Raw genomic sequence first — 23,871 nt, forward strand, 5'->3', positions numbered from 1 at the left:
TATATTATAATAATCAAAAAAGCGTTTCATTTTCTTAGATACATATGCTGGACCATTATCTGTCTTTATTTGTGCAGGTATACCCATGATGGCCATAACTTCCAATAAATGTGTGATTACTGAATCAGCCTTTTCTGAGCTCAGGGCAGTAGCCCATTGAAAACCTGAATACGTGTCTATGGTGTGGTGTACATATTTTAATTTACCAAATTCCATAAAGATTTGGCAACAAAGATTTTATCTTGGAAGGGAGAGAGGGAGGGAGGCAAGAGAGGGAAGAAAGAAGGGAGAGGAGGGAGGATGGGAGGGAATGAGGAAGGAAGGGAAGAAGGGAGGGAGGAAGGGAGGGAAGAAAAAAGGGAGGGAGGGAGGTAAGAAAGGAAAATTAAATAGAACTGTTCCTTTAAAAAAGTTATTACATTAGAGTGTGTGTTTAAGAACCACTTGCAAGAGTCAATTCTTTCCCTCCACCACATGGACCCCAGGTTTCACATCAAACTCAAGTCACCAGGCTTGGTGACTACAGCCTTTCCCCTTTGTTTAATCTTCTTAGAGTGGGCAGTAGTGGCTCGTGCCTTTAATCTTTCCAGAGACACAGGCAGGCAGATCCCTGAGTTCAAGGCCAGCCTGGTCTACAAGTGAGTTTCAGTACTACACGGAGAAAACCTGTCTTGAAAAACATGAACAAAAAAAAGATCTTAGAGTGAGAACCAAGATAACTTCCTATGTTGGGGTCGTCCTTTGACAGCCCCTGCTGCCATCTGAGAAATTAGATGTTCACCAGCCTGGGTATGCACTTAACATAGGTTTCCACCCCCTCACCCCCATACCAAATGTTGACATAAAAACCACAGTTTTCATCCTAAAAAGTGTAAGAGACAGTGTAGCAGGTGGATTGTCAGCCCCCAAATCATGAAAGAGAGACTTATTAATTATGAAAACTCAGCCTGTAGCTTAGGCTTCTCCTAACTCTTATAATGACCCATGTCTATTCATCTACCTGCTGCCATGTGAGTCATGGCTTTTACCCCCCCCTCGCCCCAGCCCCGTATATCTGCTCCCTCTCAGCTAGCAACCCCGCCTTTCTTCTTCTCTGAGACTCCCTGTCCCCAGATGTCTTACCTAACCTTTCTCTGCCTAGCTATTGGCCATTCAGCCCTTTATTAGACCAATCAGATAGATGTCTTAAGCAGGCAAGATGAAACACATGAAAAACATCTTTACATAGTTAAACACACATCCTTACATCATTAAACAAATGCAGCATAAACAAATGTAACACATCTTTCCATAGTTAAAGTAATCTCCACAACAAGACAGTTTATTCTGGAGTCACTGAATAACCACGGCACAAGATCACAAATTTAGATTATTCCAAGTTCCAGGTTCCAACTGAGGGTTAGGGTTAGAAGCTGTTTCATGAAAGTTTTATAGTTTTTACAGAACAAAGAAAGTCATAAATCAAGGCTACTTTAGACTACATTTGTGGGTACACCAGAGAGGCAGGTACAAAGACAGGGAGCTATGCTCTAGGCCCAGATGCTGTCCCAGGACAGTCTCAGCTCTTGGATTGGTGGAAGCTAATGTTCTGTGTTTTGGGAATTTTGTCTATGTTGTGGTCTGACATTCAGTGAAGTCAGGCATTGACTTGAGAGGCAGAGTTCACATTCAGCTCTTCGGAATGGATCACAGAGTTCCCCCCCCCCCAAGCATGAGAAAGATAGGCCTCCAGGGATTAGGAGGCTGGCTGACAGTTTACACGGGCCTTTTCAAGCATAGAAGCAAATGGTGAAGGGTGTGTCACAGCCATGGTGATTGTTTCAGGTTCTTTCTTTCTTTCTTTCTTTCTTTTCTTTTCTTTTTTTTTTTGTCTCAGGTTCTTATCTTTATATTTGTCCCCAAGTTTTATATTATAATATGAAAGAAATCCCAACATCTGGTGCCAACGTGGGACATTGCTAAACCATGCAAAGGTGGCATGCCAACCGCTGCCCTGCCATGATGTAGCAGGATGTAGCAGTAGAGAACAAGACCCAACCTTCCCCAGACCACCCTCGTCCAGCCTGCCTTCCTGCTTTCAGTGATTTTCTGAATCCCTCTCACGGGGCCAACCCAGAGCTCATCCGCCTTGAGGCCTGCTCAGGGTTCTGACCTTTATGGTTGCTAACACCAAGCTGCCAAGATTGGCCTCCCAACCACCACTAGCAAGAGGCAGGAGTCTTATCCCAAACAGCTGCAGTTGCCTCCAGCCAGGCCCTATAACACAGCCACCCCTTTCAAGCCAATTATGGCTAGCCCCAGGGCTGAGGCTAGCCTAGCAGACTGGCCACGCACCCAGAACTCTTTCCTGGATCTTCCTTCCTGCGTTGGTGTCACACATGCTCCACCTGCTGGTCAAACATTTTCACTACACCTGAATGCCTTTCCACTCCAAGCATTGGTGGCAGAGATAAAGACAGTTGGGAATTTTTAAATGGCGAACTAGGCTATTAAATTAACTAATTAAATTTTAAAAAGAAAGTGAATTGAATTTAAAAAAAAGTGGAGAAAAACAATCTTAAAATCTTTCCCATGTTAAAAATTGGAAATACCACAATGCAGGGAATTAGTATCCTGTTTACTGTTACTATAGACCCAATGCAAATAGAAAAAAAATGAGATAAACAACTTGTCTGGGATTGATATTAATGTCAGTCATAATTATTATCAATTTGGCAATTCATATTTTGTCCTTAAAAATAGTTTGATAATTTGGCCAAATATAGAAATTGGCTAATAAGATTAAATCCTTAGGAAAACTTACTCTTCAGAAGATACAAGCCTTAGAAAAGGTTCTAGGCAGGCATATCTCTGTGAATTCAAGGCTGGTGTGGTCTACAAGAGCTAGTACCAGGACAGGTTCCAAAGCTACAGAGAAACCCTGTCTCGAAAAAAGAAAGAAAAAAATTCAACCACAAAAAGTACAAATCGTGAAAGATCAATTTCAAACTTTTAATGATTTTCAAAAATTGCTGGGAGATATTAACTGACTACAGCTCACAACTGGATTAACAACTCAAGAACTAAGGGACTCAATAATTTATTTCAAACCTTACAAGGTAAGAAGGACTTGAGTAGTCCAAGAAAATTATCAGCTGAAGTGAAGAGAGACTCGGCTCTGGTAGAAAGGAAATCACAGGATGCACATGTGGATCCCTTGGATGCAGAATTGACTGTATTCCAGTCATCGACCTTCTACTCATTCTCCTACAGGGATTCTTATGCAGAGAGAAGATAATATTCTAGAAAGGATATTTTGCCACACAGAGTAAAAACCTAAAGACCTCTGATGTGGGGTTCACCTCTGTATGCTGTGTTTATGTTTTATTACCATTAGAATCTGTATTCTATATTACCTATAGAATAAATATTACCTTTATTCTATATTTATTCTTTATTACCATAAAGAATCTGCTTTGGACCTATAACAGCACAGGATAGAGCAGGCAGGAATTCCAAGCAGAGATAGATAAGGAAAGAAGGCAGAATCAGGGAGACCCCATGTAGCTGCTGAAGGAGACAGATGACAGAACCTTACCAGCAGGTGGCAGCCACATGGTGATATACAGATTAATAGAAATGGGTTAATTTAAAATGTAAGAGTTACATAATAAGTCTAAGCTAATAGGTCAAGCAGTGTTTTAATTAATAGTTTCTATGTGATTATTTCAGGTCTGGACAGCCTGGAACAAACAAGAAGCCTCTGGCTACAGACCTATATAGGTTCTGAAAGGGAAACTGAGACTTCAACAATTAACAGGAATAGACTCAGCAGAACTTGTGGTACCTTTTACTAATGTGAACATTGAAAAGAGCTTGCAGTGATTTTGTTGGGAGAGATTAGCAACAGATACCCCCAAAGCAAGAGACTTCTGTTTATAAAAAGCCAACTAGATTCTTCCTCATATCATTCATGGGGCATCAGTTTCCAGAGCCCCTACATTCTATGCTGATATAAATAAATGAGAAAATACAGGTTATAAATCAAGAAATGTAAGTAAAAAGACTCAAAACCTTTATGATTCTGTTCAAAAGTCAGAATTATGTTATTATCATGGTATTATTAGATTTTCCAGAGCATTTTAATTTAGTTACTGACTCTCAATACGCAGAAAGAATTGTTTTACATATTGAACTTATTCCTGATGATTCAGAACTAACTTCATTATTTATCCAATACAGGAGACAGTCAGAAACAGGAATCATCCCTTGCATATAACACATATCAGAGCCCATACAGGTGTCCCAGGCCCTCAAGCATGAGGTAATGATGAAATTGATCAGCTATTATAGAAAAGGTTCTAGAAGCATCCAGAATTTCATAAGAAACACCATATTGATAGGAAGGGTTTGAAAAAAAGATTTTTTTATCACTTTGCAACAAGCCAAGGAAATTATTAGACCGTGTCCTACTTGTTCTTTGTATAATTAAACCCCACAACCTGCAGGAAATAAACCAAAGGGTACTCAAAGAAGTGAAATCTGGCAAATGGATCTGTTTCATTTTGCAGAGTTTGGAAAATTAAAGTATATATGCCATGCCATAAATACATATTCAGGATTTCAATGAGCAACTGCTTTGAGTTCTGAAAAGACTGATTCTGTAATTACACATTTATTAGAAGTTATGAGCATCATGGGGATACCTGTACAAATTAAGACTGACAATGCTCCATTGTATGTCTACAATAAAATGAAACAGTTTTTACATAATACAACATAAAGCATATTACAGGTATACCACACAACCCTATAGGACAGGCATGATGTGGGAGTGTCATATATCAATCTGCTGATTTCATTGGTTAAGCAATAAAGAAACTCCTTGGCCCTGATAGGTTAAAACATAGGTGGGAGGAGTAAACAGAACAGGTTGCTGAGAGGAAGAGGAAGTGAGCTCAGACTCGACAGCTCTGCGCTCTGGAGCAGAGACTCCATAGCTCCTCTCAGAGCTATGCAGCTCTGCTCTCTGGGGCACAGGCGATGAAGCTCCGACCCAGGATGGACATAGGCTAGAATCTTCCCGGTAAGTGCACCTTGGAGTGCTTACACACATTATTAGAAATGGGCTAAATTAATATGTTAGAATTAGCCTAGAAGAGGCTAGATAGAAATGGGCCAAGCAGTGTTTAAATGAATACAGTTTGTGTGTTGTTATTTCCAGCATAAGCTAGCCAGGTGGCCAGGGTGCTGGGGACGTAGCCCTGCTGCTCCTATTACTACACAGGCAGTTATAGAAAGATCTAATCGAACTCTAAAAGAAATGCTCAATAAACAGAAAAACGTAATAATGACCCCCTAGAGATAGATTACACAATGATTTATTAACTTTGAAGCTTTTAAATGCTAATAAAAAGGGAACAACCGCTGCAGAGAGACACTGCATAACAGAAAAACCCACTGAACTGAATCAGTCTGTGTACTTTAAAGATGTGTTGACCTCAGAGTGCAAACCAGGATATGTGTTACATGGGGGAACAGGTTTTGCTCTTGTCTCCACAGAAGAAGAAAATTCATGGATACCATCAAAATTGATAAAGATGTGATTCAAACATGAAAGATTCTTGATCAGGAGAGGTAATAAGTTCATCATAAAACATGGCAATTCAACCTGGCCAAAAAGAAAACTCCCCAAGATTAAGGTCAGGGCAGGGTTTTGTTTTTATCTTTTCAGGAGAATAAAAACATTCAACTAAAGAATCCAAAGACTTTTGAACAAATGAAGGATCCAGAGAACGGAGAACTATCTGAAAAAATATACCAAGAAAAAAGGTAATACACTGGCCTAATGTTACAGCACATTCTCAACAGGGTAAAATTTCATAAACCTTCTAAATGTCTGCTTCTGCTGGTCTCTACAGACATGTTANCTGGAACTAGCTCTTGTAGACCAGGCTGGCCTCAAACTCCCAGAGATCTGCCTGCCTCTGCCTCCCGAGTGCTGGGATTAAAGGTGTGCGCCACCACCGCCCAGCAGACACATGGTCTTTATGTATTTGTGACTCAATTAAAAAACTTTAGTTTTAGTTTTAGTTTTAATTTTAGTTTTTAGATGGTATTCATACCTTAAGAAGTTTTAAAGAGTTTAAATAAATCTGAGGGGTATGATATTAGTGACAATATAATGTCCCTAAATTTTGGTTTTCTTCTGTCCCATACTAGATGGTTCTTCTGATATGAGACAAAGGCTTTGGATTTTCTTTAAAAAAACATGCTTGACTTTAGAGGAGAGAGTCACACTCCACCTTTGTTTTGAAACTAATGGTCACATAGAGTACTAATTCTAACCTTAGGCTTCATATAGCTTGCTGTATGCAACATCAGGCTGAGTCTGAAGCAGGTATTTAGGAATTATACCTGTGTATCCTGGGTGTATTTAATAGATTATGGTTCTTTAACCTCCCCAAGATCTATTGTATGTAACATTTGAAATGTTTAAGTTTTCTGCAGTGAATGATAACATTCTTAACAGTGGTCTCTAAAGTCTACAAAAGATGATGGAGCCCCCCAATGACAATTCACCTGGATTGAGAGAATGTCATCAGCTTCAGACTACAAACTGCTCAGGACAATTTCCAGACAGTTAGTTAATATGGCTCATTCTATTAGACAGATAGTTAAGATGGTTCAGCCTATTAGATGGTTAGTTAAGATGGTTCAGCCTATCAGACAGTTAGTTAAGATGGTTCAGCCTATCAGACAGCTAGTTAAGATGGTTCAGCCTATTAGACAGTTAGTTAAGATGGTTCAGCCTATTAGACTACTCCAGCTAGGACTTCAGATAGCCTTGCATTGTTCCATCACACCAGATTGGACAACAGCTGGATTCCCTGGGACCTGACCATTATCTCTGTTTCTTCAGGGTCCCCTCCAGCACCCCATGTCTACAGGAAATAGTCTAGAATACATGACACATAAATTCCCCAAAGGTGGGGTGTAGGTGGCTTTGGCTGTTCAGTGAATTATAGATGTTTATCCATTGTTGGGGGGGGACTGGTTGCAAGTGGTTACTGGTCATGGTGGAGAAAATACTATTCAAAGGAGATTATATTTCACAGCTCTCTTTCTGAAAAGAAAAAAAGGCTATATAGAAATAATAGGAGGGCTGGAGAGATGGCTCAGAGGTTGAGAGCACTGACTGCTCTTCCAGAGGTCCTGAGTTCAATTCCCAGCAACCACATGGTGGCTCACAACCATCTGTAATGATACCTGGTGCCCTCTTCTGGCCTACAGGTGTACATGCAGGCAGAACGCTGTATACATAATTAATAAATAAATCTTTAAAAAAAAGAAATAATAGGAAAAGGGGTAGATTATTGAATCTACTTTAACCACAAAAGCAACTATTAATCCATACCACATATTGTTAAGGATTTTTGTATGCTGATACAAATTTAAAGTTATTTTTGTTATACTGTATATATGTTTCTACTCTTGTTTAAGATATTTTGTATATTGGTACCTTATTCATTTAAGGTTATTTTTTGCTATATTGTATTTATATTTCTATTCTTGCTTAAGGTATTATATCTAGGCAGCTCTTACCTATGCATCTCATTTATTTATGCAATGTAAAGTTTTAGTCCTTGAAAGTTATTTAGAATAATGAAGAAATATTGGCTAGTAGTCACCCATAACTATCAAACTTATAATATGTTAATTGTGTTTTCAGTATCATACAGAGATATATTTGCGATAAATAGGTAATCTTCAAACACTTCAAAGGCTTACAGAATATGGTATTTAAAATATTTAGTAACAGACTTTTCTTAACAATGAGATATATCTGTTTCTGATGGCACCAATCTACTTCAAAAAATGGATGGCGGACATCAAAGAAGCTCCATCTGGAGCTTGCTTTCTTTGTGGCAAAAGCTAGGCTTTGTGGAGAAAACTGTCCTTGCCTTGACTACTGATAGTATGCTGTCCAAACTGGACTAGCAGGACATAGAGAAAGGTGACTGCTGAACTTTGCCAAGACAAGGTAGGACAATCCTGTTGACTGTGCTTTCTGTCCTGCCCAGTCCTTCAGTCATTAAGTCCCAAAGAAATCACACAGAGGTCTACATTAATGATAAACTGATTGTACCAGTATCTCAGGCTTCTTATTAACTATTATAACTTATATTAGCCCATAATTCTTGTCTGTGTTAGCTACGTGGCTTAATACCTTTTGGGGGAGGCAGACATATCTTGCTTCCTCTGCATCTGGGTCACAACTAGGGACTTGAACTCCCCTCTTTCCAGAATTCTCATTGTTCTGCCTCTACTTCCTGTCTAGTTGCCCCATTTATACTTCCTGCCTGGCTACTGGCCAATCAGCATTTTATTAAAAATAATACAAGTGACAGGATAAAAGACCATTGTCCCAATGCACTCTTCACTCTTTTTTTTTTTTAAACAATAACTCTGAATTTAATATCCTTTGTTTAGCTTTTTGTCCAGATCATTATCCGTAACATCTTGTAATTAACATTCTAAACAAAGGCAAACATCCATAATCCATTTTGGGGGAATGTGGGAGTAGTTTTTCAGGCTATTTCTTGCTGATTTGAGGCACTGATAATCTTATGAGGACCTAAAGAAAATTTAGAATTATGTTCAAGTCCTGACTGACTGGAGTATCCTGTGAGGCTTGATCATCTCAGGCAGCAGTCTTGAATCTGTTCTGGATGCAGAACTCAGGCATCTGGGCCCTTGGCTCCTATCTGAGATTTCACAGGGAGTTTTCCTTGATCAAACCTGATTTTTCTTAACCCAGCCTCTCATTTCCTGTAGAAACAAAAACAAAATCTCTTCTCTACAGTAACATATCTTTTGACTTCAATTTTGAAGTCAAGGTATTTCCAAAATACCTATCTTGGATTAATTCAGCAGCATATATAAACAAATGTCTTTTAGCAGCTGTTGCTCCTTCATCAGCATTCAAATAATACAAAGACAACACAATAATGTACAGTATCCAGACTCTCTGGTCATTTTCTATTTTTATGTAGCTTTATTTTAAACTTTATTTTTAACTTTTGGTTTTTTGAGACAGGGTTTCTCTGTGTATCTTTGGCTGTCCTGGAATTCACTCTGTAGATCAGGCTGTCCTTGAACTCACAGAGATCTGCCTGCCTCTGCCTCCCAACAGCTGGGATTAAAGGTGTGTGCCACCACACCTTGAACTCACAGAGATCTGTCTGCCTCTGCTTCCCAACACCTGGGATTAAAGGTTTGTGCCACCACACCCATCTACTCTCTTTCTTATTTTAAGGACTTTACCCTTTTCCTTTGTCTTCCAAGCCTACATATATTTTTAAACACACTGTAAACCATTTAGACATTTTCTTTGCCTTTGACTCTATCTTTATTGTATATCTCTCTTTTTCTGACTACTTGTGTCTTTAATTTGCTAAGCAATATGGGTAGGATTAAAGCCATGGCTTTGACGGCTGGATTCCTTAGCTTTCTGAGATTCCAGCCTCATGGCGGAGGTACCAGTCAGAGCCACGTTTATTGCCACAACTCTGTGGTGTTTCAAGTTGACTGCCACCACCAAAAAGCATGTGGTCAGCTTTTCATCAACATCATTTAAGTGTTTCATGGCAGGACCTCTTAAAAGAGCTGCAAGGTTTTGTAGCTAAAGCTGAGTCAGGAAGCCTCTCTTAGATGAGTGTGTTTGCCTCTAGCAAGCAGAGCCCATCTGAGAAAGTGCTGCAATCAAGAAGCTGTACTTAACTCTATTCTTTTCTGTCTAGAATTACTTCCCATGCTCTCTCAGGCTTTATGTGGATGCAGTCATCCACACATTGGGCACCATTTGTTGACTGTGTTTTTCTGTTCAGCCTGGTCCTGCAGCCATTAAGTCCTAAAGAATCACATAGAGGCCTACATTAGTTATAAACTGGTTGGCCCATTACCTCAGGCTTCTTATTTACTAATTCTTATAACTTATATTAGCACATAATTTTTGTCTATGTTAGCTACGTGGCTTGATACCTTTTTCGGTGAGGCGGTCATATCTTGCTTCCTCTGCATCTGGGTCACAACTGGGGACTTAAACTTCCCTCTTTCCAGAATTCTCATTGCTCTGCCTCTACCTCCTGCCTGGCTACTGGCCAATCAGCATTTTATTAAAAAAAAAATAGTACAAGTGGGGCTGGAGAGTTGGCTCAGCAGTTAAGAGCACTGGCTACTGGCTATTCTTCCAGAGGTCCTGAGTTCAATTCCTGCAACCATATAGTGGCTCACAGCCATCTGTAATGAGATCTGGTGCCCCCTACTGGCCTGCCTGTCTACTGCAGGCAGAATACTGTATACATAATAAATAAGTAAATACAATCTTTAAAAAAAAATACAAGTGATAGGATAAAAGACCACTGACCCACAGCACAGTCCTTCAAAATTTCCTGCTCCACAGAAAAGTCTGTCAGATATTCCAAGCCTGTAGGCCAGGTGTGGATGCCCCAAAGTTACAGAGGAAACCGGGGATCTCTTAATTTTTTGGAAGACGCTTGCTCTGCATTTCCTGTTTACTTGGGTAATAATATTTCCTCTCAGGTCTTTGATGGGGTTGACTGAATAGTTACAGTCATCCTAATCATGGTAGAAAGTAAATTAGCTAAAAAACTTTGAACTCTTCAGGAGAAGACATCTAACAGAGTCGTCTCTCTAAATTTCCCAAACACATATGGACTGGAATTGAAAATGTATTTCTTACTTGATAATTGTTCTTGCTATCTCTAGCTTTATTTTTATTAAGGTTATTACCTTTCTTTTCTATTTAGACATTACCTGATTATCATTCTTATTGCATATAATTTTACTATGTTAGCATTAGAAACTTCCCTTTTTGGGCTGGAGAGATGGCTCAGTGGTTAAGAGCAGTGCCTGCTCTTCCAAAGGTCCTGGGTTCAATTCCCGGCAACCACATGGTGGCTCACAACCATCTGTAATGAGGTCTGGTGCCTTCTTCTGGCCTGCAGACATACACACAGACAGAATATTATATACATAATAAATAAATAAATAAATAAATATTAAAAAAAGAAACTTCCCTTTTTAATTAAACAAAAAGGGGGTAATGTTGTGGGAATTTTGTCTGTGTTGTGGTCTGATGCTCAGTGAAGTCAGGCATTGGTTAGAGAGGCAGAGTTCACATTCAGTTGTCCAGAATGGATCGCAGAGCTCCCCAGCGAACTTAAGGAAAGGAGGTGCCCAGCGAATAGGAGGCTTTTGAGCCAAGAAGCAAGTGGTGGCCAGTGTGTCACAGCCATGGTGATTGTCTCGGGTTCTTATATTTATATTTGCCCCCCAAGTTTTCTATTATAATAAATGGTAAAAAGAAATCACTCTAGTTCTATTGAGAATAGTTTCTGAAGGGTTTTGTTTATTATCATCATGAGGCATTAGTTAAGATATGGAGTTGGGCAGAGAATGGCCGTTTCAAAAGCTAAAACCAGCCCAAGAGAAAGTAATTAGTCTCTGAACCTGCAAAACCCCAGTCTCTCTGTAGTACTGAAATTCCAACTGGGTCAGGCAGTCTCTGCAGACAAAGAACCTCTTTCTGGGAGTTCTGTTCATGGTCAGACCCAGGTTTTTTTCCCTCAGGAACTTTCACTCACAGAGGTATGCTAGGCAAGTGCATGAGCACTGAACAACACTCCAAAGTCCCCACTGGTCTTTAGGGGAGAAAGCAGTGGAATCCCAGCACTCGGGAGGCAGAGGCAGGCAGAGCTCTGTGAGTTCGAGGCCAGCCTGGTCTACAGAGAGAGTTGCAGGACAGCCAGAGATGCACAGAGAAACCCTATGCTCTCCGAAAGAAAGAAAGAAAGAAAGAAAGAAAGAAAGAAAGAAAGAAAGAAAGAAAGAAAGAAAGAAAGAAAGAAAGAAAGAAAAGATGGGGGAGGGAGGGAGGGAGGGAGGAAGGGAAGGAGAAAAAAGGAAGGAAGGAAGGAAAGAAGGAAGGGAGGGAGGGAAGGAAGGGTGTGTTTTGACTTTTGACTCACAATGGAGGGTCCTGCCCATTATTGTGGGATCATAATGGCAGGAACATGGCACAGATAGACTGTGTCTGCAGTCAGGGAGCTGAAAGAAATGCACACCAGTGCTCAGCTCACGTTTCTTTTTGCATGTGCATGTATGTGCCACTGTGTGTGGGGTGGGGTGTCTTTGAGTGCCAAGGCCAGAGATTGACATCAAATATCTTGCTCCATCCATCTCCTCCCAGGTTTTTTGTTTGTTTGTTTGTTTGTTGTTTGTTTGTTTTTGTTTTTGTTTTTTTGAGGCAGGGTCTCTCACTTGAATCCAGACCTTGCCAATTTGGCTAATCAGCTTGTAATCTGGGATTACAGACCAGCCTGGAATCCTGCCTCTGGGATTGCAGACCAGCCACCCTGCCACCATTTATGTGGACCTCGGGGATTTGAACTCTAGTCCTCATGACCTTTACCCACTGAGTCAGTTCCACAGCTTCAGCCCAGCAGCCCAGCGTCCCATCCTGCCTTCCCTATTGAGAAAGTAGGTCTGTCTCTCAGGCTAACCATCACAGGCCCTCCTCCTGGAGCTCATCTTTCTGACCTTAGGGATTTTTTAAGACTTTTTTTTAAATATTTACTTATTTATTATGTATATAATATTCTATCTGTGTGTATGTCTGCAGACCAGAAGAGGGTGGTTGTGAGCCACCACGTGGTTGCCGGGAATTGAACTCAGAACCTTTGGAAGAGCAGGCAATGCTCTTAACCACTGAGCCATCTCTCCAGCCCCCTTAGGGATCTTTTGAAAGAGAAGGTGGAGTCGGGAACAAGAGGCTGGGGCAGTTTGACAGGATCCGCCTGGGAAACGCTGAATCACCATGAGGACTTAGTTGTCCTTAAACCCCAAATCGCTAGCCAATCCCTGGGATCAACGCCGACTGGGATTCCACCGAAAATGGGAGGAGGTCTAATTTCACGCCCACACTTAGACGCGCCTGGAATTTTGTTTCTGAATTCGATCTCCTAGGGAGAGGATTCGCAACTCTCTAGACCCATATAGGTCTACCTACATACTTGGGAAAACCAAAAAGGCCGACAGTGCTGGCTCCTGTAGGTGTTCGGATTACATAAAAAGCGGTCCTGTAAACGCGAGCCTACTCTCCCACGTGGGTGCGCACCGAGACCTCCAGACGCGCAGAGCTCGCCCACACCTGTCAAGTCTCCTCCCAGGCTCGGTTCCCTAAAGCAGGCAACAGGGAATCGGCGGCGCTACAGCGGCTCAGCGTTAAGTAATCTCTGTGCAGAAGCAAGTTCCCCAGAAGTAAGCATTTACATTTTGCACAAAACGACGGGCTCCGGTCCAAGAAAATTACGTAGCACTTGTTTTCCTTCTTTTGAGGTTTTCCCAAAATAGTTGCTTCCATCCGACTGCCACGAGTCCTGCTGACCCCTCCGATTCCTTTGGGAGCAGGTCCCTGACCCACACACAGCTCCGAGCTCGGATCGCTACTTCGGCGGGCTTGAGGAAAGAGGCGGACCCTTCGGGAACAGATGGCCCCTCCTCGGAGGGGAGGGACCGACGCCCAGGGCCTTGTTCTCTAGCAGTCGCTGCGCCGGGTCCCAGAACTTAATCCTGCGCCACGATTCTAACCACGCGTGGCCCGCTGCCCAGCCGGCCCTGCAAGCCGGTGATCCGCGTGTCCCTCCGATATGTCATCCTGCAGCCGCGTGGCGCTGGTGACCGGGGCTAACAAGGGCATAGGCTTCGCCATCACGCGTGACCTCTGTCGGAAGTTCTCGGGGGACGTGGTGCTCACCGCGCGGGACAAGGCGCGTGGCAAGGCGGCGGTGCAGCAGCTGCAGGCGGAGGGCCTGAGCCCGCGCTTCCACCAGCTGGACATCGACGACCTGCAGAGCATCCGCGCCCTGCGCGACTTCCTACGCAAGGAGTATGGGGGACTTAACGTGCTGGTCAACAACGCGAGCATCGCCTTTAGAAGTAGGTGCGGGGCTCCAGGAGGAGGTGCCCGGGGTTCTTCGGGGGTGCTGGGTAGCGAGCGTTGGCGATCCGAGAGGGCTGCGCCATCTCCTCTGGTCGCACCCAGCTCACACCCTGCGCGGCGGGTTCCCGCGTGCCGTGACTCGGGTGCGGGCCTGCCCAGGCGCCCCACTCCATGCCCCGCCTGCCCAGCCGGCCGGCGGCCTGTGCTGGCCTGTGCGCTGCCGGAGGCCGTCCTTGGAACTTTCAGCTGCGCTTGTTTGCGAGAAAACCGGCCTCTTGGGAGTGGGCCACGCCTTGCCAAGCTCATCAGCTTTCTGTCCCGCGTACGAAGGCTTTTCTCACAGAAGGGTCTTCCAAAAGCGGTTAGAGCTTTCGCTTTGCGTGAAACAAGGGCGCATTCATGGATGCCAGGAGACATCTGCTGAGGACAGGAAATGGGTCGCCCAGACACAATTAGCGCGCGCTGGCACGATAGTGGGTTTCCAACAGGCTTTAATGGAGCGTTGTGAGAAGCTCTAGCAAAAAGGAAGCGAACCCCGCTTCCCTCCTACTGGGCACTAAGGTTTGTTATCAGACTTGCAAGTGTGGTTTTGAAAAGCATCTTCCTTAAGGGGGAAAAATAAAAATCGCTTACTCTAATAAATGCTCAATTAACGAAGTTATCCAGTTGTCACGTGCTGGGAACAAAAACAAACAGGCCAGCTTCACTTTAAACGCTGGTGGGACAGAGACAATTGTGGAGCCTAAGTCTCCATCCTGTCGGTCCTGGGCAGCCACCTGTGCCTTGCATGAGACCCAGGGTACACTTCCACCCGCCCGCACTTCCAAACTCAGCCCCTGGACTTGGGGGCGAGGAGAGGGGGGAATTCACCACCCCAGCAACTGTCAGCTGCTGATGGAGGGGGTGTGATCTTTGGTCCTGCAAAGCTCCCGCTTCTTCTGGAAGTGCGAGCGCTGAGTGTGCAAATCCGAGCCCCAGCTGTCCACAGGCAAACTGAGGTCTTAGACCTGCTGTGTCAGAGCCTGCATTGTCACCCTCTACCCTGGAACCGCCTATGTGCGTCCCAGCTTGAGATGGGAAAGCCCAACTAGGTGTTTTTGAGGTGTGGCCTGAGCGCTGCTCTTGAGAAACTTGGGGTGTGGACCAGAAAGTTCTTTCCCTATGCTCATAAGAGCTTTAAAACTACCAAGGTCTAGTTTAAAGATTATGTGCGTGCGTGCATGCGTGCGTGCGTGCGTGTGCGTGTTTGCAGATGCATACATCGCCATGCTCAGCAGGACTGTTCTAAATTTAACTTACTTCTTCTTTGCTATGTGATGGGATCCACCTGCTCACTGGAGTTTCAGAGGGAAATGTAATTCCTCTTTTTTTTTTTTTTTTTTTTACTTATGCTTTTCAAAGTGGATGATTCAACGCCCTTCGACATTCAAGCGGAGACGACACTGAAGACGAACTTCTTCGCCACTAGGAATGTCTGCACGGAGTTACTGCCCATCATGAAGCCGCATGGTAAGCCCAGTGTGGGACTGATGTCCCTCAGGAAGCAGCCACAGGTCCCTCAGACTGGGCCACCTACAGGAGTCACCCTGAGCTGCTATGTGCTCATGAGTTGCAGGGTAGAAAACACCTTTTTTTTTTTTTTTCGCCTCTCAAAGTGTCTGACTTCTCCCTTGAGCCTTTTAGCTGTGGTATTCAGAGCTCTGTGGGACAGACTGGTGTTCTTGGGGTCGGTGTCATGAGCTCAACCCTCCAACACAGGATGTAGCATGTTCCCCAAGGCCGTGATGTCAGAGAGTCCTCCCCCGTTTTGTCAGAGAGTCCTCCCCTGATATTGCAAGGATGGGCCTGCCCTTGGCTTGTCTGGCCTTATGACATTCCTTCTATCTTTCTTCTTGTATAAAATTTCAGAAAACCTACATGAACGTTTTTATTCTAAATGTTGTAAACTGACTGAGAATCCACAAGCAATGTTCTTTGGTGGGAAATGCCTTCCCTGAGGGTTCAACAGATTATAATCTCCCTCTAATGACGTTGATGCCGGTTCTGCTGCTGTACACATGAGAACCATCTCATCCACAGAGCCTGGCGCTGACCTGGGGACACAGATTAATTAACAGAGAGTCGGGCCTGGGAAATGGCCAGCTCTGCTGGGGGAGAGGGGCGGAATGCTTCTCTGAAGATTTTTCCCCCAAGATTGGCTGTGATGTTGAGGGGAAACCCTGTGGCTGTTGTTTTTTAAATGTAATTTTCAGAGCTAGAGAAATGGTTCAGCAGTTAATAGCACTTGTTCTTGCAGAGGACATCGGTTCTGTTCTCATGGTTCCCAGCACACACATAGCTCACAGTCATCAGTAATTCTAGTTCCAGAAGATCTGACACTCTCTTCTGACTTCCTTGGCCACAAGGCATGCATTTGGTGCACATACATACATGCAGGTAAAACACTCATACACACACAGAAAATAAATCTAGAAAATGCAATTTTCAGCTGGGCAGTGGTGGTGCACACATTTAATCCCAGCACTTGGGAGGCAGAGGCAGACAGATCTCTGTGAGTTCAAGGCCAGCCTGGTCTACTGAGTGAGTTCCAGGACAGGTTCCAAAGCTACAGAGAAACACTGTCTCAAAAAAAAAAAAAAAAAAAAAGAACAAAACAAAAACCACACTTTTCTTAACATTTTGAATGAGAAATAACTCGAGATACAAGAGTTTACCTTCCTCTGGTTTTGTTTGGTTTGGTGGTGGTGGTGGTTGTTTTGAAACCGGATTTCACTCCATAGTCGTGTCTGGCCTTGAGCTTGCTGTGTAGACCAGGCTGGCCCTCTTCTGGCTTTCAGGCACACATGCAGACAGAATATTGTATTGTGTACATAATAAATAAATATTAAAAAAAAGAATTATGGTATCAGCAGGGCAATGGTGGCACACACCTTTAATCGTGCACTCGGAGGCAGAGGCAGGTGAATCTCTGTGAGTTCGAGGCCAGCCAGTCTACAGAGAGAGTTCCAGAACAGCCAAGGCTATTAAAAAAAAAGTGTCTTGAAAAAAAATAAATAAACAAACAAACAAAAAAAGAATTATAGCATCAATGTGAACCAAGCTATTTGGAAGGTAAAGAAAAGCCCCAGGGAGCTTGGGCCTCAGGTTAGCCCAGCATGTCAGCAGAAGGAAGGGTGTCACATCTTTAATCAAGCCTGCAATTTCCTCCCCAATGGGAAATCTGATTTATAGTATGGCTAGAATATTTGCCTTTGCTAAACATATGTTCACTGAGGGATGCAGTGCTAACCTTTGTGGGCTCTTACTATTTAGCTTTTAGCGTTTTTACTTTAAGGAACATTGGTCTTGCTTACTTGCTCAACACAAAAATAACTTAAAGCAAAAATTAAGCCACTAGAGGGAGCTACTTGCCTGTTCTCTCTAAAAAGAGGCAGGCAATGTTTCTGGATGGGTGGAGACACACACACACACACACTCTCACACCTTGTTATGAGGCTGACCTTTGATCACCCCCAGTATTTCCCACACATGTGCACTTAGATCAAAGAGAACACAAGACAATTTCTCCCCATAATTCCTCGAAGGCATCCAGCAGCAGCTACAATTAGTGTTCACTTTCTTCTTTACCCTCCCGCCCTCTCTCCCTTCCTTCCATGTAGACTTTGCAGACCTGAAACTGTTTAACCCAGGCTGGCCTTGAACTCATAGCAGTCCTCCTGCCTCAGCCTCCCAAGTGCTTGAATTATATTATGAACCCAAAATGCCTCTTTAGTAGCTATGAATGTTTGTCAATGTAAATATTAATTCTTATTAACATACTGGTTAAGTAGCATGTTATTGTTAACTTAGATTAATGAAATCAGAACCAGGGTGGAGAATAGGTCTCCCTCCTGTGTAGATGTGGTCATCACTAGGTTTGTCACCCTCAGGAGTGGACTGATTGTGGTTTAGGGTCAGGGATGCAGGTGGGAATGCAAGCGGCTGCCCACAGCCCTAGCTAACTGTGCAAACTCAGGGAATTGAGAGCTTTGATACTGAAGGAGGAAGGCACGGTCCCTTGGGATGCAGGTTATAAGTAGGTGAAGAACATGTGTTGAGGGAAGAGGGTTTTTTTGTTTGGTTTGGTTTGGTTGTTGTTGTTTTGCTTTTTTGAGACAGGGTTCCTCTGTAGCTTTGGAGCCTGTCCTGGAACTAGCTCTTGTAGACCAGGCTGGCCTCGAACTCACGAAGATCCACCTGCCTCTGCCTCCTGAGTGCTGGGATTAAAGGCCTGTGCCACCGCCACCCAGCGGTTTTTATAGAACTGCCCGGTGATTCTGTCACCTGACATGATAACTTGGGTCTAGAAATCATAGCAGTAAGTCTGCTGGGTCTGGACTCGGGGGTAAAAGAGAAGCTTCTCTGTTGCTTAGAAACAAACAAGAACACAATGGCAGCTAAAGGATATCTGTTTGTGCTGGATGGGAGCTCTGAACAGAGGAAAAGGTGGGCCGCTGATGCAGGAAGAACCAAGGATTGCAGTTTGCACAGCACACCCATCCTGGTGGCGCAAGTGTTTAGGAGGCCGGTCCTGGCCTGTGCGTAGGGTGTGTTTGCCACTGCGGTATTTTTAACTATGGGGCTGTGGGTGGCCCCTGGGTCCCGTGTCTGTTCTTATGTGTCTCTGCTGTGAAAACATCAAACAGATGTGTTCCCGAGGACTCCTTCCCTGATTCCGTATTTCACTTCCCTCTTGGGTGGTCTCCAGCTGCCACAGATCTCCTCCAGACCTAGCGTGCCGTCATCTTTGAAGCAAGTTCTGTTAAACCTTTTCCGCTTACACCCTTTTCACTCTGGGGAAATTTAGTGCTGCGCCAGGTCTGTGAAATAGGCATATGAACCGACGTTTTCTGATGATGAACAAGCAAGACGTTTATTTTAAAGGAATTCCTATTACAGAGCTGAAGCTATAGCTCAGGTGGTAGATAGAGAGCTTGCCAAGCATGGGCTCAGGGTTCAGTTCCTAGTGCTATACAAACTGAATACGGTGGCATATGCCTGTATCCAGAGGTGGAGGTGGGACGATCAGGAATCCAGGATCATCCTCAGCTCCTTAAAGAGAGTTTGAAGTGAATCTAAGCTGCATAAGGCTCTGCCACCAAGAAAAAAAAATGAAACCAGGTGGTGGTACACACCTTTAATCCCAGCACTCGGGAGGCAGAGGCAGGCGGATCTCTGAGTTAGAGGCTAGCCTGGTCTACAGAATGGGTTCCAGGACAGCCAGAGCAACATAGAGAAACCCTGTCTCAAAAAAAAAAAACAAACAAAAAAACCCCAAAAACCCCAGAATTTATCATTTAAGATTAAGGCAAGCTTGCACACTAATGAGATGCATATGCTTTATTTGCATAGAGGTTCCGATCTTGGTTGAATATTTGGTGCTGTAGGATGTAGCCTCTCCTCACCATTTTCCAAAAGACAAGCAGTATTTTGATGTTATAACCTTTAGTACTGATAACACCTCTAAACACGAGTACATATTACAAAACGGGGGAAGCATGTTAGGGCCATTTCAAAAGTAGCTGCAAGTTCTACGCTAAGAATGCATCCCACTAATTTTTATGAAACTTAAATCAGCAACTCCAGCAACAGTAGAATAGAATTGCTGTGGAAGAAAAACCTGGTGGCCAGTGGGAGAGATGTGTTTGTCCCTTTGGAATACACACACACACACACGTGCACGCACACACATGCACGCATGCCCCTGGGTGCATGGATTGTATGTCTTCAAGACTGGCTTTCTATTTTTATTTTTTGTTTAATTTCTTTGGGGTGTCTATGCGTGCGTGCGTGTGTGGCTGTGTGTGCATGCGCGTGCGTGTGTGTCCGTGTGTGTGTCCATGCATGTGCGTGTGTGTGTGTGCGCATGTGGATGTGTGCGTGCACGCGGGTGTGTGTGTGTGTGTCAGAGGACAAACCACAGGAGTCAGTCCTCTTCTTCCACTTTGGGGCCTCAGAACGGAACTCAGGTCATCGGGCTTAGAGGCAAGTGCCTTTACTTGCTGTGCCGTCTCTGCGGCTCCACCTTCTATTTTTATCAGCAATTGAACACAAACTGCATGGTGACCGCAGCGCAGTGGCGCACACAGCCTAGCACCCGTGAAGTGCCCGCTGTGGTGCAATGCTCCCCGGTGTTGTCTGTTGCAGGGAGAGTGGTGAACGTCAGCAGTCTACAGGGGTCAAAGGCTCTTGAAAACTGCAGTGAAGATCTTCAGGAAAAGTTCCGATGCGACACCCTTACAGAAGGGGACCTGGTCGACCTCATGAGAAAGTTTGTGGAGGACACCAGAAATGAAGTCCACGAGAGGGAAGGTTGGCCAGACTCAGCCTACGGAGTGTCCAAGCTGGGGGTGACGGTCCTTTCAAGGATCCTGGCCCGCCAGCTGGATGAGAAGAGGAAAGGAGACAGGATTCTACTCAATGCCTGCTGCCCGGGATGGGAGGGCTCCAGGACCCCGGAGGAGGGGGCTGAAACCCCTGTTTACTTGGCCCTCCTGCCTCCAGATGCCACTGAGCCTCAGGGCCAGCTGGTCTGTGACAAAGTCGTGCAAACATGGTGAACATCTGCTCTGACTTAACGTATAGTAAACGTTGGTGAGAAGTGAATGGAGACTGACGTAGTTTGACCCTCTTTGCACATTGAGAAGGAAGGGCCCTTTGTACCTGTGTGGTTCCACAATCGAAATCTGAACAATTTGCTGTGTCCAAACTCTTCTCGGTCCTTAATTTTACATCCAGTCAATTGCTCCTGCTTTGTTTTTCAAATAAAAAAAAAAAGGTTTGCTTTTACTCTATGTATATATGCAAGTGGCATATGTGTGTGCACGCCTGTGAGATGTGCATGCCTGGCGCCCATAGAGGCCTAAAAAAAGTGTTGGATTCCCTGGAACTGGAGTTACAGGTGTTTGTGAGAGACCCCTACAAGAGCAGCAAGCGCTCCTAACAACCAAGACATCTCTCCAGCCCGAAGCCTTCTTTTACTTCACTGATGAAATCCAACATCTACTCAGCCAGCCTGTAGCTCCTACACCACTAACGGTCCCAACAAGCTTCTGCGTGGCTTCCAGAGCCATGTGTCCCCCCCCCCCCCTTGCAGCCAGTCTCCAGAGTCCTGCTGCTGGTGGGGACCTAGCGAAGAAGCACCCAGCATGGCAGGCTCTGCTTAAACACAGGAAGTGGAGAAGTGAGATGCCTAGACTTTCATTTCTCCTTCCTCTCCAGCCAATCCCAGCTTTGAGGGTGGAGCCATGAAGCTTAGGAGACTGCCTGGCAGGAGAATACTCACTGGGTGTGCTGCCTCCCTCTGGGTGCTCATGGTTGAGAGACAAGTGTAGGTGACTCGGTCTCGCTCTAATAAAAGCAGGACTGGTAGAACTGGCTTAGGGCTTAGGGCCACACCCATCCATGTGCTCAGAAGGACAGACCCAGGCAGGCCATAGGCAGAGGGAAAAAATAGGTCAACCCTCAAGAGGAGCATTTACCAAGTGGCCTGGGGACTAGCCTGCCTCCAAAAATGTCTGTTCCTTTGCCTCAGATAGTTCCCAAGAGCATGGGCATCTAGGAGATGCTTCAAGGCACTCTCATGTGCCTATGATTCCTCATTCCCTTATCTACATGGCATTGAACTGCTGCTGGCAGTGAAAGGAACTTAAGTCTAGAATTGGTTTGCTGTAGAGAAAATAATAATTGGGTTTAGAACCCAAAGGGAAGCAAGGTCACGACCTAAAGGCCCACCACTTACTGGCTGTGTGTCATGCTGGTGTTACCCAACGTGGCTCTGCGTAACCAGTGTGGTAGCGCGCTATGGCTGATGACACTGTTGTTTTCCTTGCTGTTCCTTCAGTTCGGGTTTTTCATGGTGATTGCTGCATATATACCATTTTATTTTGTTATTTTTATAAGCTTTGTATTATTTATTACTGTGGAGTATTGTGTGTGTGTTAATGCCATATGATGAGTAAGTCATGCCATCTACATGCCACGGCATGTGTGTGGAGGTCAGAGGACAACTTTCAAAAATCGTTCTCGCAGCCGGGTGGTGGTGGCGCACCCTGTCTTGAAAAATCAAAAAAAAATTGTTCACGCCACATGGTTGCCAGGGATCTGAGGGCTTCTGGTTTGTATGGCAAGAGCTCATATTTTCTGAGTCTTCTTGCCAACCTGATTTGGGGAGTTTTTTTAGATGGGGACTCGCTCTGTAGTCCAGGCCTAAATCTATGCCGTCTAAACTTGTATCAGTGCCCGGCTGCAGACCCTCGAGTGTGAGGGTTACAGGATGAGCTCCACACCCTGCATTCAGTGTTCAGGTGAACATATAATCTCAGAGGCATCAATTCACTCGTCCTGGATCACACAGCTGTGGAGAGCAAGGCATATCCAGGACACTCTGAAGAGAGTCCCTTGATACCTGACACTGGGCACATCTGGTTTCTGTTACAATTCTAGAGGCCATGGTGTGGTGGTTTGAAAGAAAATGGCCCCCATAGGGATTGATTGGCACTATTAGGAGGTGCGGTTTTGTTGGAGTGGGTGTGGCCTTTTTGGAGGAAGTATGTCATTGTGAATGTGGGCTTTGAGTTCTCATATACACTCAAGCCACAGCCAATATCTCAGTTCACTTCCTCTTGCCTCAGCTCCTTTTCCAACACCACATCTGCCTGCATGCCACCATGATAATGGACTAAACCTCTGAAACTGTAAGCCAGCCACCTCAATGTTCAGAGTTGCATGGTCATGGTGTCTCTTCACAGCCATAGAACACGGATTAAGATACATGGGGAACTCTGTTGTTGTAAACTTAAGGGAGATTTCGGGGTATCTGGGATGTTCACCAGCTGTAGACAGACAGGTCACAGGAATTTACCTCAACACTCAGTAGCCAGTATTGGCTCAAACCTCTGGTGTTTGACCCTGAATGGCTTATTTTAGGCATATTTAAGCACAGCACAATTGTAGTAATAGGAGCAGTGGGCTGCGTTCCGGCCGCCCCGGCTCCTGCATGGCTAGCTTATGCCCCGAAATAATTACACGGAAACTGTATTCTTTTGAACACTGCCTGGCCCATTAGTTCCAGCCTCTTATTGGCTAGTTCTTACATATTGATCTAACCCATTTCTAATATTCTGTGTAGCACCATGAGCTGGCTTACCAGGAAATATCTTAACCTGCGTCTGTCTGGAGTGGGAGAATCATGGCGACTGCCTGACTCAGCTTCTTTCTCCCAGCATTCTGTTCTGATTATTCCACCCACCTAAGGGTTGGCCTATCAAATGGGCCAAGGCAGTTTCTTTATTAATTAACCAATGAAAGCAACAGATTAGAAAGAAATCACTCCCACATCACACAACTTGATGAAAATTGGTGATAATTAGCTGATCCTCATACATAAGTCTCCTTGAGGAGCAAAGTAAGCAAAACTGGGTCCAATGTGACCACATTGAAACTCATTGTAAAGACCATAAAGATAGGTTCTATAGACTGACTGAGAAAACAAATTTACCCTAAGGGTTTGGGGGAGTGTCCTGAGCTAGAGAAGTCTCTGTCCACCCAGACAGAGCAGAGGCTGGAAGCATGTCTGTTACGGTCATTCCCCAAGGGGCCTGTAGACCATGAGGGGCAGCGAGTACTCCACCACTGAGCTCCATCCTCCTCCTCCATTTTCTTGTTTGTTACTTTTTGATTAAGACAGTATTCTCTTCTGCTACTCATGGTTGTGATAAATATTAATGGAAACCAACTTGGAAGATGAGAGGGTTAATTTGGTTCACAGATTATAGCCCATTACTGACAAAACCATGGTGGTTTGAAGGAGAATGGTCCCATTATAG

The 23,871-nt window shown here is 44.4% G+C and overlaps 2 protein-coding genes across 2 annotated transcripts in view; both read left to right on the top strand.

The window, feature by feature from the left end:
* The first annotated feature begins 13,484 nt into the window (after positions 1-13,484).
* Positions 13,485-20,816, top strand: Cbr3 (carbonyl reductase 3). Its single transcript, XM_050162060.1, has 3 exons — positions 13,485-14,001; positions 15,407-15,514; positions 20,192-20,816. The coding sequence occupies exons 1-3, from the start codon at positions 13,713-13,715 to the stop codon at positions 20,602-20,604; spliced, it is 810 nt and encodes a 269-aa protein (XP_050018017.1). The 5' UTR covers positions 13,485-13,712; the 3' UTR covers positions 20,605-20,816.
* The window catches only part of Dop1b (DOP1 leucine zipper like protein B), a 110,067-nt gene continuing 101,602 nt past the window's right edge, over positions 15,407-23,871 (top strand). Inside the window, exon 1 of the mRNA XM_050162056.1 lies at positions 15,407-15,514. Coding sequence (XP_050018013.1) covers positions 15,512-15,514 — 3 coding nt within the window. The 5' untranslated portion in view covers positions 15,407-15,511. The remainder of the gene's footprint in view (positions 15,515-23,871) is intronic.

This window comes from Alexandromys fortis, unplaced genomic scaffold (genome assembly GCF_014885135.2).
Source record: "Alexandromys fortis isolate MF-2015 unplaced genomic scaffold, M_Fortis_MF-2015_v1.1 scaffold_128, whole genome shotgun sequence".
NCBI lineage: Eukaryota > Metazoa > Chordata > Mammalia > Rodentia > Cricetidae > Alexandromys > Alexandromys fortis.

What these genes read in the sequence shown, in the direction of transcription:
- Cbr3 (XM_050162060.1), top strand. Translation starts at nt 13,713, where the DNA reads ATGTCATCCTGCAGCCGCGTGGCGCTGGTGACCGGGGCTAACAAGGGC. An exon ending in CGCGAGCATCGCCTTTAGAA is followed by an intron (nt 14,002 to 15,406) that starts GTAGGTGCGGGG and finishes TGCTTTTCAAAG; the next exon opens with TGGATGATTCAACGCCCTTC. An exon ending in GCCCATCATGAAGCCGCATG is followed by an intron (nt 15,515 to 20,191) that starts GTAAGCCCAGTG and finishes TGTCTGTTGCAG; the next exon opens with GGAGAGTGGTGAACGTCAGC.